This window comes from Protopterus annectens, chromosome 5.part0, assembly GCF_019279795.1.
Source record: "Protopterus annectens isolate FY-2018-M chromosome 5.part0, PAN1.0, whole genome shotgun sequence".
Taxonomy (NCBI): domain Eukaryota; kingdom Metazoa; phylum Chordata; order Ceratodontiformes; family Protopteridae; genus Protopterus; species Protopterus annectens.
Window position 1 is genome coordinate 261,356,404 of NC_056735.1, and position 13,727 is coordinate 261,370,130.

Below are 13,727 nucleotides of genomic sequence, written 5' to 3' on the forward strand. Positions count from 1 at the left end.
GTGTCTGTTGCTTTTTAAAACCATAGTGCAAACTCATGTTTGTAAAAGGTATATAAAATATTGGGACATTTTTAGGCTCTGTTCACACAGGGTGTAAACTTGTATGCAGTTTAGCTTGCTTTCACATTTAGTCTGACATATAATAGATTGTTATTGATAAACGTAGTAAACCTGTAGAATGTTGAAGTATAGTTAAATACTTTTATGAATGAATGCATAGATTAGAGACAAGAAGGATTTCTTTTTCATTGAGCAGTAACAAAAATGCATTTTTTTAAACTGAAGTGGCATTTTCATCCAGTTAACAGGAGAAAAGTGGATTCAAAGCAGTGCTGTTGTGCTGTTTCCTTTGCTGACTGTGTATTTATCAGGTCACACTACCTTCTGGCAGTTCAACATTTCTAAGTGTTCTGTTATTAACACGCTCCTCACTGTTGGTTCACAATGTGTGACGTGATTTTTACTTTGAATTTTGTTTTAAGATGCAAGTAATAGTAACAGAAGTGGATGCTGATCAGGACCCAGGCTGTGCTGAAACGGATACTAGTGGGGTGAATCCTGCTCCTTTGGAATCCCAGACCCCAATGGATGCTGACAAGCAAGCCATTTACAGGTATGCATAGGCTAAAATACTTTTAATTGTGATATGTTTGCGGGTACATAGGAGAAACTACATTTATTAGTTAAGATTTCTAAAGTGTCCGAAGCTGTTTCAGGAATACCAGACTTGGAATAATTACAGATGTCAGAATGGGTTCCTTTGCATATTTGAGAGATGAGATGCACACTGCTTGATTGTTTTACTTTTAAACCTCTGGTTTGAGCAAATCTGTTTTATTTAAAGGCATAATTTAAATATGTATGCTTTGAGCTGTTCACATTTGGATATAGAGTATTCCTTTTGTGACCTAAAGTAAGGGTCTTAGGTTCCTGGCCTATGGGCCAGATGTGACCCACTGATGCTATTAACATGTACAGGAAAGCTTTTCTGGATTTATTTATTAATTATATTATTAAAAAAGTCCATTTTTACAACCAAAGTTGCATTGATAAAATGATTGCCATTGCATTTGGGAACACTGCCTGCATTTTATGTGTGGTACATTGCTAAATTTTATGTTAGGGGTGTTTATAATATTGCCATTGATGGTGATGTTTTGGCAAGTGTCCAAGTGTCTTCTCTCTTTCACAGATGGACTTCTCCAGCTCCACACAAGAATAAGGCAGGAATTATTTAAGAATAAAAAAAAGATGACTATATTGTGGGCTACAAAATGTATTGTGTTACATGGTTTTGGGGTTGCGTGTAAATAAGACAGCCTTGTATACGATTTTACATTTAAGGCTGTATGTCTTTTGGCTGTGATCTCAGTTGTTCTGTAACTTTTGTCATTTGTTTGGACTTCAGAACAACTTCTGAGAGACCCATATGTTTTGGGACAGAGCAAATAATTATGTTTGTATATTTAAGGTTGATGTTCTTCATGTTTCACTGTAGCAGTCATCACACTTGGGTTATCTGCCTGGAGGTAGCCCTCAGTCGGCCCGAATACCAGAGTCTTGGGATTTCTGCATCAGATGCTGTTGCCTCTTCCATAATGTCAGGTCGTCAGGGGTATAAAACATGCAGCCGACGCCATTGCATCAGTCTTTCTTGCCGTGGAGGAGCCAGAAGCAAAAGCAGTTCGCAAGTGCCGGTCAGCTGCTACCTGAAATTTTTGTTTTTTGAGTTTCAAACCTGACGTCTTCTAAAGCTAAGTACCCCGTTGGGGATCCTTTTTTCTTGCTCTAACCGATGTCAGAAAATATTAACAATTGTCTTGCCTGTGGAAAGCAAATACCTCACAGAGATTTTCATTCTTACTGCATCACCTGTTTAGGCCCAGACCAGTACGTCCCTCGCTGTCGGATTTGTGCCTTGTTTAACGCCCGAACCATTCGTTGTCGGGCTATTTTGTCACTAAATTCTTTCGCTGTCATTCTCTGTATTCCGAAATGGCTTCAATAAGCCATCTGACTACCGCTCTTCCAAAAATACGTAAAGATAAAGACACAGACAGACCGCATAGGTCCAAAACTGCCGGCGACGCTTCCATTAAGCTAGTCGCCAGTACTCAGTGAGGTGCCTTCACAGCCCCTGATGCCCGCTTCTACAGATTCGCAGGCCTCTGCTGAGACCTCGATTATGGAACCTGCGGATGTCTCTACCCTGGATGGGTCTGGAGCAGCTGTGCAGGCAGCGGCTTATGAGGGTGTATTCCGACCTACCAATGTTCGTATTAAACCAACAACTTTGTTTTTAGCTAAAACTACCGAGTTTCTCAGGCCCAGAGTTCATACTACGCCTAGAAAACCGATGACCAAAGTGCATGCTCAAGCTCCCATGCCACAAAAACAAATGCTTAGAAAGGCTGAAGACCTCATTTATTCTAATTAGGGGAAGCCAGCCTTCTCCTGCTAAAAGACAAAGAATTGAGTTTCCTGCTGATTCTACAGACCAGGAGTCTGATGACACTGACCCTTCTGATTACCAGGATATACCCTTGTCAACCTATGAGGAATCCATTCCTTCTGCCTCCCCTCCAGAGGATTTTTCTTTTGGTGAAACCTTGCATACTTTAAGAGAGCATTTCCACTGGGAATGCCAGGACTGTCCTCAGTCCAAAAAGAGCCTCAGAGAAATTTTAGAGTTGACTCAGCACAGGCCTCTAGCTATACTCCCTGTCCTGGATATTGTAGATGATATCTTCATGGAATCCAGTCTTACTCTTGACACTTTACCACCAGCCCCTAGAAAACCTGACAGGTACTACAGAGTACCTGATTCTCACAAATTTCTCTCTAAGAATCCTGCTGCGGATCCAGACACCATTTCCCAGGGATCTAAAGGCATTAAGGCTACTACAGCCAAAAAGTCCTACCCCTTCATACAGGAATTCAGAAGCTTTAGACAGATGAGGTAAGAAGGTATATACCTCTGCAACTCTTGCCATCAGAGCTTTCAATTGCCAGTTTCACACGTTGAAGTACCAGCAACATATTCTGGAACTAATTAAACAAAAAAATGTGTTACTTGCAGATTGTGCAGCAAATAAAGATTTATAAGAGTTAATGCATTCTGCAAACCAAGTTAGTAAACATACTTTGCAGTGTGGTTTTGATGCCTTAGAAGCATCTTGCAGGGCTACAGTCACTGGGTCTGTACTGAGAAAGCATGCTTGGCTGAAGGAACAAATCTTGCCAGATCATGTCAAAGCAAAATTACTAGATGCTCCTTTAAATCAGGAGCTTTTGTTTGGCACCAAAGCAAAAGAAGTTCTTAAAAAGATGGAGGAAAAAGCTAAGGTGCAGCCACCTAGATTCAGTAGGCATTGGACTTTTATAAAAACTGGTCCTTTCCAGCCCCTCCCAGGCCTTCTCAGTCAAAACCCAGGGAAAACAGACTACCAAGACTACAGTCTCTGGGTATGCATAGATCTAAACAATGGAGTGCTCCCACCTCCAAAACAGGGAGTGGTAAGCCACCCCCTTATGGAAAAAGTTCACAATGCCTTTTCAGTTATCCTTCCCAGCCATGCCCAATTACTTGCGCCCCTAGGAGGAAAACATGCCCTTCATGCAAAAAACTGGATGTCTATTACTCTGGACCGATGGGTTCTAAACATTGTATCCCAGGGATACAGATTCTACTTCCATTCACTGCCAGCCCCAAGCGGGTTGCCAAACCTTCCTCCAAACCAGTGGACAGAGGCTCAAAAGCAAGTAATTTCCCTTCTCAATATCAGGGCTATTCAGCCTGTTCCAGTAGAACAAAGGGGACAGGGTTTCTACTCCAGACTGTTTCTGGTGCCCAGAAAAGGGGGTACTTGGCGCCCTATCCTGGCTCTGTCAATTCTCAATACCTTTTTGGTGGTCCCAAAATTCAAAATGCTTACACTGCAGCAGCTTCTCCCAATGCTAGCCAAGGATGCCTGGTTAGTCACCCTAGACTTGAAAGAAGCTTATCTGCACAGCCCCATAAGGGAGTCTTGCAGGAAATATCTACGTTTCAGGGCAGGCTCCATGCACTATCAGTTCTCTGCACTTCCCTTTGGCTTATCTACTGCGCCCAGAATATTCGCAAAGTGCCTGGCTCCAGCAATTGCATACTACTGTTTCATGCTTTTTTGGGATAGAAAACTAATGAAGGCAAAACAAAGACTATAGCTGAAAATGATGTACCCGCACATTAATTGGTTTAGCAATACCCTTATTTGTGGGACACAATAAAGTGAAGTGTTTAGGAGTATGGGTTAAAAAGGATTCTGTTATGGCAGCTAAGGATATGTGGGAAGAGACTAAACAAAAATTATACAAAAACTGAGAAACTGGAAAAAAAACTTGTGTTCATGGATATGGATAGCAAGATGCAAGCAGAGAAAATGTTTGGAGTCCCTTTAGTTTTATATACAGGCCAAATGCATCAGCTAGAGAAGAAGGTGCAGACAGTAATTAATAAGGCATTGAAGGATTTTACCTGGGAGGGGGAGAAAGTAAGGGTTAGGTGGGATAAACTGACCCTTCCAATAGAAGAAGGTGGTTTAGGATTACCTGATTTGAAGGGATATTTTAGAGACACACAGTTAAAGCTCATACACATAACACAACTAGAAAGCTATAATTCAAAGTGGAAAGGGATGAAGAAGTAGGGGTAAATGAAAGAAATAAGGAGAGAGTAGGATTTTGGATGCAGATCATTAAAGAGCATAACAGCCATACAGAATGTTCTATTCATAAAGTAGCCGAAAGTATTCTAAGATCTAAGCCAGCATGATAATGGAGAAAGATTCAGCTGATAGAGATGACTGCAATTAGGGGTACAGAGAATAGGCAAGAGCAGGCTGAAATTTACAGGAGAAAACTGGCAAAGGAACCAAGTTATTAGGATCAAATAACTAGAGAGGGAAAAGTGTTAGAATGGAAAGAGGCTAAGAAGACATTTGGACTGCAAGCTGGAGACTGCCTTCCCTATCAGAGATTGATATCAGAGTATAGCCAAAAAGAAAGGGATAGAGGAATTCTAAGTGAAACACCTGCTCTGATAGAGTTTTTAGTTGAATCTAGAACATAAGCTGCTGTTACAAAATGGATAATTAGTAGGGCATGTAAAATGTTGCATGCTAACTACAGGAATCAGTCAGAGGAGGTTAGAAAAGTTTGGCATGAGAGATTGTATAAGAAATTCACAAGGAAACAATGGAAGGACATATATGTGGCTCCCAAGTGTACAACAAAGCTTAGAAGATTTAGGATATTTGCTTGAAAGTATTTGAATATGTGTTTTATACCCCAAGCAGACTCCAAAGAGTTTTTCTTGAGGTAAATAGCAAATGTGGTAACTGAGAGCATTTGTTTTGCCAGTGAAATGAGTTGGCATGTTATAAAAATTCACTTCAGAGTATGCTGTCAGAAATAATGGATGAGCAAGTAGGTGTAAGTAAGAAATAAATTTTTTGAGCTGAGATACAGGATCTGAATTGCCTAGAGATAATGCTATTTTCATTAATGTCTATGCTAAGCGTAGATAGTATGTATTCAAGAACATCCCTAAAACATTTTTTTGTGGTTTCTGGTCACCCAGAAAGATTTCACTAGGTGTACATGTAGTCTGTACTTTATGGTAACCTTTATGAATTCCCCTCTGTTTAAGGCTGCAAGAAAATCAGTAGAAAAACTACAATTATGAGGAAGAAGATGTGAGTTATGCATATTCTGTTTGTTCAGTCAGAATGGTGTACTCTTAGTGTACACTTAGTGTAGGTGTTAATGAATCCAGGAATAGTAAGGCTTTGTTAATTTATTAATTTAAAAAGAGTTATGTACTTACCATAACTTGGCATCTGTGCTATCCAGTGTCATTATTCATTACAAATGGGTCTTGGATCTGAGACGGCAGCTGACAGATGGATCCACTGCTCAAGCTCCTTCCCTTCCCATAATCCCCTGCTGCCTTCTAACCCCTCAGATCGAGTTTGCTAAACAAATGAAAACACAGAACAAGCTGCACAAGGAATCGGACTACACCAAATACAAGCCACTCCAGCTTCACCAGAAACCCTGGAAGGAAGGGGGAAAGAGGGGGGAATATGATGAATAATGACACTGGATAGCACAGATACCAAGTTATGGTAAGTACATAACACTTTTTATCTGATGCTATCCATGCCATTATTCATCACAAATGGGTCTGAGTCCCCAGCTGCTATGAACCCTGGGTGACCTCAAGGAAGGATATGCCGGAGCACAGAGAAACCGAAGGAAGCCTTGTTCCTAGACACTGTCCAACTTGTAATACAAAACAAAAGTGTGAGGATTAGACCAAGTAGGAGCAGCACAAATCTCATCCAAGGAAAGTCTAGCCAAAAAGGCTGAAAACGTAGCCATCGACCTAGTAGAGTGGGCCTTAACTGATCTGGGTAGCAGAACATGCCTACTGTCATAAATGTAGGAAATACAGCTAGCAATCTGTCTAGAAATAGTCACTTTGGAAAATGCCAGGCCCTTTCTGTTTTGAGAGAAGGCCACAAAAAGATGGTCCGACTTCCAAAATTCCTCAGTCCTTTTTAGATAAAAATATAGTTGCCTAAGGACATTTAAACAATGCAAGACATGTTCTCCTTTATTAGAATAATTAGGGGACAAGACTGATAGTTGAATTGATTGATTGAAGTTAGCTTCCAAAGCCACTTTAGGGATAAATGAAGGATTTGTTCTCAGGGACACTGTGTCCTTATGAAAGATCATAAACGGAGGTTTAATGTTTAGAGGCTGAAGTTCTGAGACCCTGTTGGCAGAGGTTAATGGCCACTAAAAAGGCCATCTTCCAAGACAAGAATTTAATATCACAAGAAGCAGCTGGTTCAAAGGGTTTTTGCATCAAAGACTGCAGCACCAGTGTCAAATCCCATGGCAGGGAGGGATCTTTGGTAGGAGTTCTTAGAAGAAAAGCTCCTTTCAGAAAAACTTTGCATAGTTTAGAAGAAAAGGTAGGCTCCTTGTTCAGATGGAAATTAGAAATGGCCGCTAACTGGAGCTTAATGGTCAAAAACTCACCCCATCCTGAAAAAGGGAAGATAAGAAGAGTAAGATATTAGGAATCTGGGCTGAAAAAGGATCCTGATTATGCTGTCTAGCCCAAATAGAAAACCTTTTCCATTTACTGGAATACACCATCTTTGTAGATGGCTTTTGAAAGGGCCAAGGTAACGCTCCTCACCGGGGAAGGAATCCTGGACTGCAAAAGGGTTACTGAAACTGGAGAAACCATCCGGTTAGATGAAGAATCCAAAGATTGAGAAGTGGAAGCCCCCAGGTTTGGGAAATGAAATCGCAAATGGGATCCGGTATCCAGGGCGAATACTTCAGATGAGACCTTAGGAAGGAGAACCATGCCTGACAAGGCCATAAACGGGCAATGAGGATGAGATGGGTCTTCAGCCGGTGAGCTTTTCTGTAAGACTTTGGGTATTAGAGAAATAGGAGGATAAGCATAGAGGAGTCCCAGAGGCCAGTTGTGAAGCAGAGCATCTGTGGGTGACTCCCCTGCGAGAAGAATCAGGGTAAAATAATTGCTGCATTTATGGATGACTGGGGAGGCAAAGTGATCGTAGCCTGGCTGACCCCTATGGCCGAAAATTTGACATATCACTGATGGATTCAGGAATCGCTCATGAGGACTCAAGATAGACTTGCTGAGTTTGCCGGCCAGCATGTTGGAATTTCCGGGAGTATGAGTCTCAAGAAAGCGGCTGGAAGACATCATCCATTCCCACACTCTCATGGCCTCTCTGCACAGAGGATAAGACCATGTTCCTCCCTGCTTGTTGATATACCAGACCACTGCCATGTTGTCTGTTTGAATTGTTATGGTCCCCAGAGGAAAGCACCCCTGAAAGGCTTGCACCATTAGAAGGACTGCTCTCATCTCCAGGATGTTTATGTGCAGTTTGGTCTCTGGGGAGACCATGTGCCTTGAACCATCCTGCCCTGAAAATGCCCTCCCACCCCACCTCAACAGGGAGGTGTCCTTGGTCACTGTGGCCCTGGGCAGGGGAAGACAAAATGGCCTGCCTAGAAATAGGTCCTGAGACTGAAGCCACCAAGCAAGATGAGTCCTGCACACCTGAGTCAACTTTATGGTCATGGACATGGGACGAACCTGAGCGGATCACTGGACTGCCAGGGTCTATTGAAGAACTCGCATGTGATACCTGATGAGTGGCAGTAACTGGATGGCAGCCGCCATCGAACCTAACGCTTGGAGAATCAAATGAACTGATGGGCGCTGTAGCTCCAGCAAGAGAGAGACCTGACCTTGAATGAGTTGAACCCTGCGGAGAGGCAGTGCTGCATTCTCTGATACTGTGTCCAACTGGACCCCAGTAAACTCCAGGTTTTGACACGGAACAAGATTGGACTTGGGAAGATTCACTGTAATGCTTAGATGCTGAAAAAGACTGAGGGTATACCTGGTAGGTATTGAAAGTCAGTGCCTCATGGGAGCCATGAAGAGTCAATCATCCAGGTACAGAAAGACCTGGAATCCTTGCAGCCGGAGATGAGCTGCTACCACTGCCATGCATTTGGTAAACACCTGGGGGGCTGTGGGGAGTCCAAAGGGCAGGGCTTTGAACTGGTAATGATTGGCCCCTAACTAAAAGCGCAAGTGTCTCCTGGAGCATCTGTCGATCTCTTTATGGTAGAACTTGTCCTTCAAATCCACTGAGCACATCTAATTGTCCTTGTGCAGGAGAGGCAGAATGGACCGAACAGTGACCATCTGGAAATTGGAGTTTCTGACTGATACGTTTAGCTGTCTGAGGTCCAAAATCGGACCCTTGTTTTCTTGTTGGGGCCTCTTGGATGGCTCTTTTTTTGAAGAAAGTCTTGAACCTCTAGATGGGCCAACTCCCTTTGGCAAGGGAGAAATTATTGAATTGGAGGGGACTGAGAAAAGGGAATGGAGTAACCCCATGAAATAATTTTTAACACCCACTGATTGTAGGTGAGACGTGTTCAGACTAGTGGGTGAAGGGAGAGTTGTCTACCAACTGCCTCCAGGTCAGGACAGTCAGGCAGCATCTCAGGAGTGCCGAAAGGGCTTCTCTGAGAAAAGTTCCTGAGAGCTGTGGTTCTACAGACCCCCTCTGCCCCTGGGGTGGTGCCTGGCATTGAATCCCCTCCCCCAACTTGTGGAAGAGAATTCCTGGGGAGTATCTTGAAGGGAAGACAGAGTCCTGTGGAGCCAGAGTTTACTTCCCCTCTGTGTCGTAGAAAAAGACCGTTAGGGAGTAGAAAACCTGATCCCAACTGCAGAAAGAGTCTTGCCCTCCTGTTCACTGTGGGTTAAGGTATCCTTGATGGACAGTCCAAACAAGATGGAACTGTCAAAGGGGGAGTTAGTAAATGATGCCTTAAAGGGTTTTGCAAACCTGCAAAGGTGAAGCCAGGCATGCCGTCGAATGGCAATGCCCATGCCTGCCGCTCGAGAGATGGCCTCTGCTGCTTTGGAGATCAACCTCATCAAAGCATTAGCCGAGGAAGTCAGAGTAGACAGCCTAGGAGAGACCAGTTTAAGACTCTCCAGAGGCAACAACTCTGTAAGGGAAGTGGTGAGCTGCAAAACCAAATCCCTCTGAAGCCAGGTAAAATGGGCCGCATAATTAGTTGCTCTCAGTCAAAATATAGCCGAGGCAAAAACACGCTTTCCGAAGCAGTCGTTCACTTGGGACTCTCTCTTCGGGGGATGGACCAAGGAGCTCTGCCCCACTAGCTCCTTCTTAGCAGCTGCGGCCACCACAATGGCATAGATGGGGACACCTTTTCTAGAAAACATCCTGTCCTTGGGAGGACTGAGGAGTTTGTTGGCTTATTTGGGTACAGGTTCCACCGTGTCCGGTTCCTTCCAAGCCCTGCTGGCTGTAAGATCTATAAGCTTATCAGCAGGGGAGGAACCCAGGTAGGAGATGGGCCCATCCCAAGGGCCTTCAGGAACACTGACTCCTCCAAAGATGGAGTTGGGGAAGACCAACCACCTCTTTGTTTGAGAATTTTGAGGATGTCCCCGAAGGACACTTCTTCAGGCGGAAGTCTGGGAGACCTGCTCCTCCACGGTGGGCTTTGGGGAGAACTCAGAAGAGACAGGTACCCTGAGTGGGGCAATGCTCATCTGAAGGCACTCACGGGAGGGCTGACCCTGGAAGGATGATGAAGCCTCAGCACCCAAACCCGAGAGAGGTTGGGGGGGACCTAGAGAAGAAGGTGAGGTGACTGCTAAGCTGGAGAAGGTCCCCTCTACCACCTGGAAGTCATTTAGAAGCAACTTGTTACATCTTTCCCTAAAGGCCCTGGGATTGAAGGTGGCACAAATGTCACATTCAACCTCCAGGTGACTCGAACCCAAACAATACAGACACTTCTTGTGCGAATCCAAATAAGGCATCTTCCAACCACACGAGGAGCATATTTTAAAACACGAGGGTTTCTGAGCCTTTACAATCTTTCACCACACACACACACACACACACACACACACACACACACACACACACACACACACACACAGCTATAGAAACTCTAAAGAAAAAGGGAGAGAGAGCTTTTTTCTTTTGTTTTTTTTTTTTTGTTTGTTTTTTTACACTATCCTAAGGGAAGGGAAGGGTGAGAAACAACAGCTATGAGAAAGCTAGGAGAATAAAGCTCTCACTAGACTAAAGAATGTAGCTATGGGAGGGGAGGAAAGACTAAGAAGCTACTAATGGAAGAAATGGCTACCAGAAAGAGGAAAATAAACCCAAGAAAAATTCACTTATCTGCAGAAAAAGGAAGCTCGAGCCTGGATCACATCTGATGCATTTAGTGGCAAACGAGATCTGAGGGGATAGAAGGCAGCAGAGCATTGTGGGAAGGGGAGGAGCTTGAGCTCTGGGTCTGTCTGATGGTTGCCAGCTCGGATCCAAGACCCATTCGTGATGAATGATGACACAGATACCATCAGATTATTTGTTTACCAAGAAGGTCGGACTGGGAGAGTGCCCATTTTTTGCGGAGGCCCAGGGAGAAGTGCTCTAGACACATATCTTTGGAATGTAGGAGGAAACCAGAGCACAAACCAGAGCACCTGGAGGAAACCCACACAAATGCAGGGAGGACATGCAGGCTCCACACGGAAGGCACCCCAGCTGAGAATCGAACTGATGAACCTCCTGCTGTGAGGCGACATTGCTAACTGCTGCACCACAGTGGTATCCAAGCTGTTAAGTTTAATTCTGGTGGCTGCCAAAAAAGGAGTTACTAGAAAATGGAAATTAAAGTCTGAAGCAACTGCATTTGAATTAGTGAATATTGTAGCAGAGATAAAAGAACTGGAAGTGGGATCTATAGAAAAGTGTAGGAGGAAATTACATAGAAAAAATGGAAATTGTAGGAACAATACATGCAAAATATTGTTTTGGAGGAGAAGGAATGAGGTTTAAGGGAAGGCAGGAACTGAGCAATTTATGTAATATTGGTTTAATGATAATTGCATGTGATGTCTGTTTGTAAATGTGAACATGTTAACATGGTTTGTTTTATTTTATATAAATGCATGTCTGCCTATGTCTTAAGTGGTAATTCAATAAACATGTTAAAAATAACAGCTGGCCTAATTAGGGCTGCATAAATACAGACGATAATTTTGTTTGACCTGAATTATATGCCTTTAGATATTAGTTGTGCTAAACAGAAGGATTTTCTGATTACTACTGTTGTATGGTGGTGGAATGAGTGGGAATTATCATCACATGTTTCAAGAACCCTGACTTCATAATCATTTTGGAGTAGGGTTTTGGCTTTACTGTATAGGATTTTAGCTATACTGTATGTTAAGGTAAAACTTTTAAATCATCATCTTCTTTCAGCTGTTCTCATTAGGAGTCACCACAGTGGATCTTCTGTTTCCATTTCTTCCTGTCCTCTGCATCTTGCTCTGTCACACCAACCACCTGCATGTCCTCTCTCACCACATCCATAAACCTTATCTTAGGCCTTCCTCTTTTCCTGTTACCTGGTAGCTTCATCCTTAGCATCGTTTTACCCAATATACTCAACATACCTCCTCAGCACATGTCCAGACCAATGTAATCTTGCGTCTCTGACTTCGTCTCCAAACCTTCCAACCTGGGCTGACCCTCTAATTTACTTATTCCTAATCCTGTCCACCCTCGTCACACCCAGTGCAAATCTTAACATCTTTAACTCTGCCACATCCAGCTCTAACTCCTGCCTTTTTGTCAATGCCACTGTTTCCAACCCATGTAACAGAGCTGGTCTCACTACCCTCTTGTAGACTTTCTCTTTCACTCTTACTGGTACTCTTCTGTCACAAATCACTCATGACACTCTTCTCCACCCACTCCATCCTGCCTGTACTCTCTTCTTCACCTCTCTTCCACACTCACCGTTACTCTGAACTGTTGATCCCAAGTATTTAAACTCATCCACCTTCGCCACCTCTACTCCTTGCATCCTCACCATTCCTCTATACTCCCTCTCATTCACACACATATATTCTGTCTTAGTCCTGCTGACCTTCATTCCTCATCTATCTAGAGTATATCTTCATCTCTCCGGGGTCTCCTCCACCTGTTTCCTACTCTCACTACAGATCACAATGTCATCTTCATCTCTCCGGGGTCTCCTCCACCTGTTTCCTACTCTCACTACAGATCAAAATGTCATCTGCAAACATCATAGTCCACGGGGACTCCTGTCTAATCTCATCTGTCAACCTGTCCATAACCATTGCAAATAAGAAAAGGCTCAGAGCTGATCCTTGATTTAATCCCACCTCCACCTTAAATGCATCCATCACTTCCACCGCAGACCTCACAGCTGTCACACTACCCTCGTACATATCCTGTACCACACTTACATACTTCTTTGACACTCCCGACTTCCTCATACAATACCACAACTCATCTCTAGGCACCCTGTCATATGCTTTCTCTAAGTCTACAAAAACACAATGCAACTCCTTCTGACCTTCTCTGTACTTCCCCATCAACACTCTCAGAGCAAGCATCGAATCTTTAGTGCTCTTTCCCGGCATGAAACCATACTGCTGATCACTAATCATCACGTCCCTTCTTAACCTAGCTTCTACTACTCTTTCCCATAACTTCATGCTGTGACTGATCAGTTTAATCCCTCTGTAGTTACTACAGCTCTGCACATCACCCTTTTTCTTAAAAATCGGTACCAAAACACTTTTTCTCCATTCCTCAGGCATCCTCTCACTTTCCAAGATTTCATTAAACAATGTGGTTAGAAACTCCACTGCCATTTCACCTAAACAACTCCATGCTTCCATAGGTATGTCATCTGGACCAACAGCCTTTCCATTCTTCATTCACTTCATAGCTATCCTTACTTCCTCCTTGCTAATCCATTGCACTTCATGATTTACTATCCCCACATCATCCAACCTTCTCTCCCTCTCATTCTCTTCATTCTTCAACCCCTCAAAGTACTCTTTCCATCTGCTCAGCACACTTTCCTCGCTTGTGAGTATGTTTCCCTCATTTTCCTTTATCACCTTTACCTGCTGCACATCATTTCTAGCTCAGTCCGTCTGTCTAGCCAATCGGTACAGGTCCTTTTCCTTAGTGTCCAACCTTTCATACAACTCTTCATATGCCTTATCCTTA

At 43.4% G+C, this 13,727-nt stretch overlaps 1 protein-coding gene across 2 annotated transcripts in view; it reads left to right on the forward strand.

The window, feature by feature from the left end:
• The window catches only part of PKNOX1 (PBX/knotted 1 homeobox 1), a 1,629,974-nt gene that overhangs the window by 83,167 nt on the left and 1,533,080 nt on the right, over positions 1 to 13,727 (forward strand). For both annotated transcript variants that reach the window (XM_044072234.1, XM_044072235.1), the window contains exon 2: positions 483 to 613. In XM_044072234.1, coding sequence (XP_043928169.1) covers positions 483 to 613 — 131 coding nt within the window. The remainder of the gene's footprint in view (positions 1 to 482; positions 614 to 13,727) is intronic.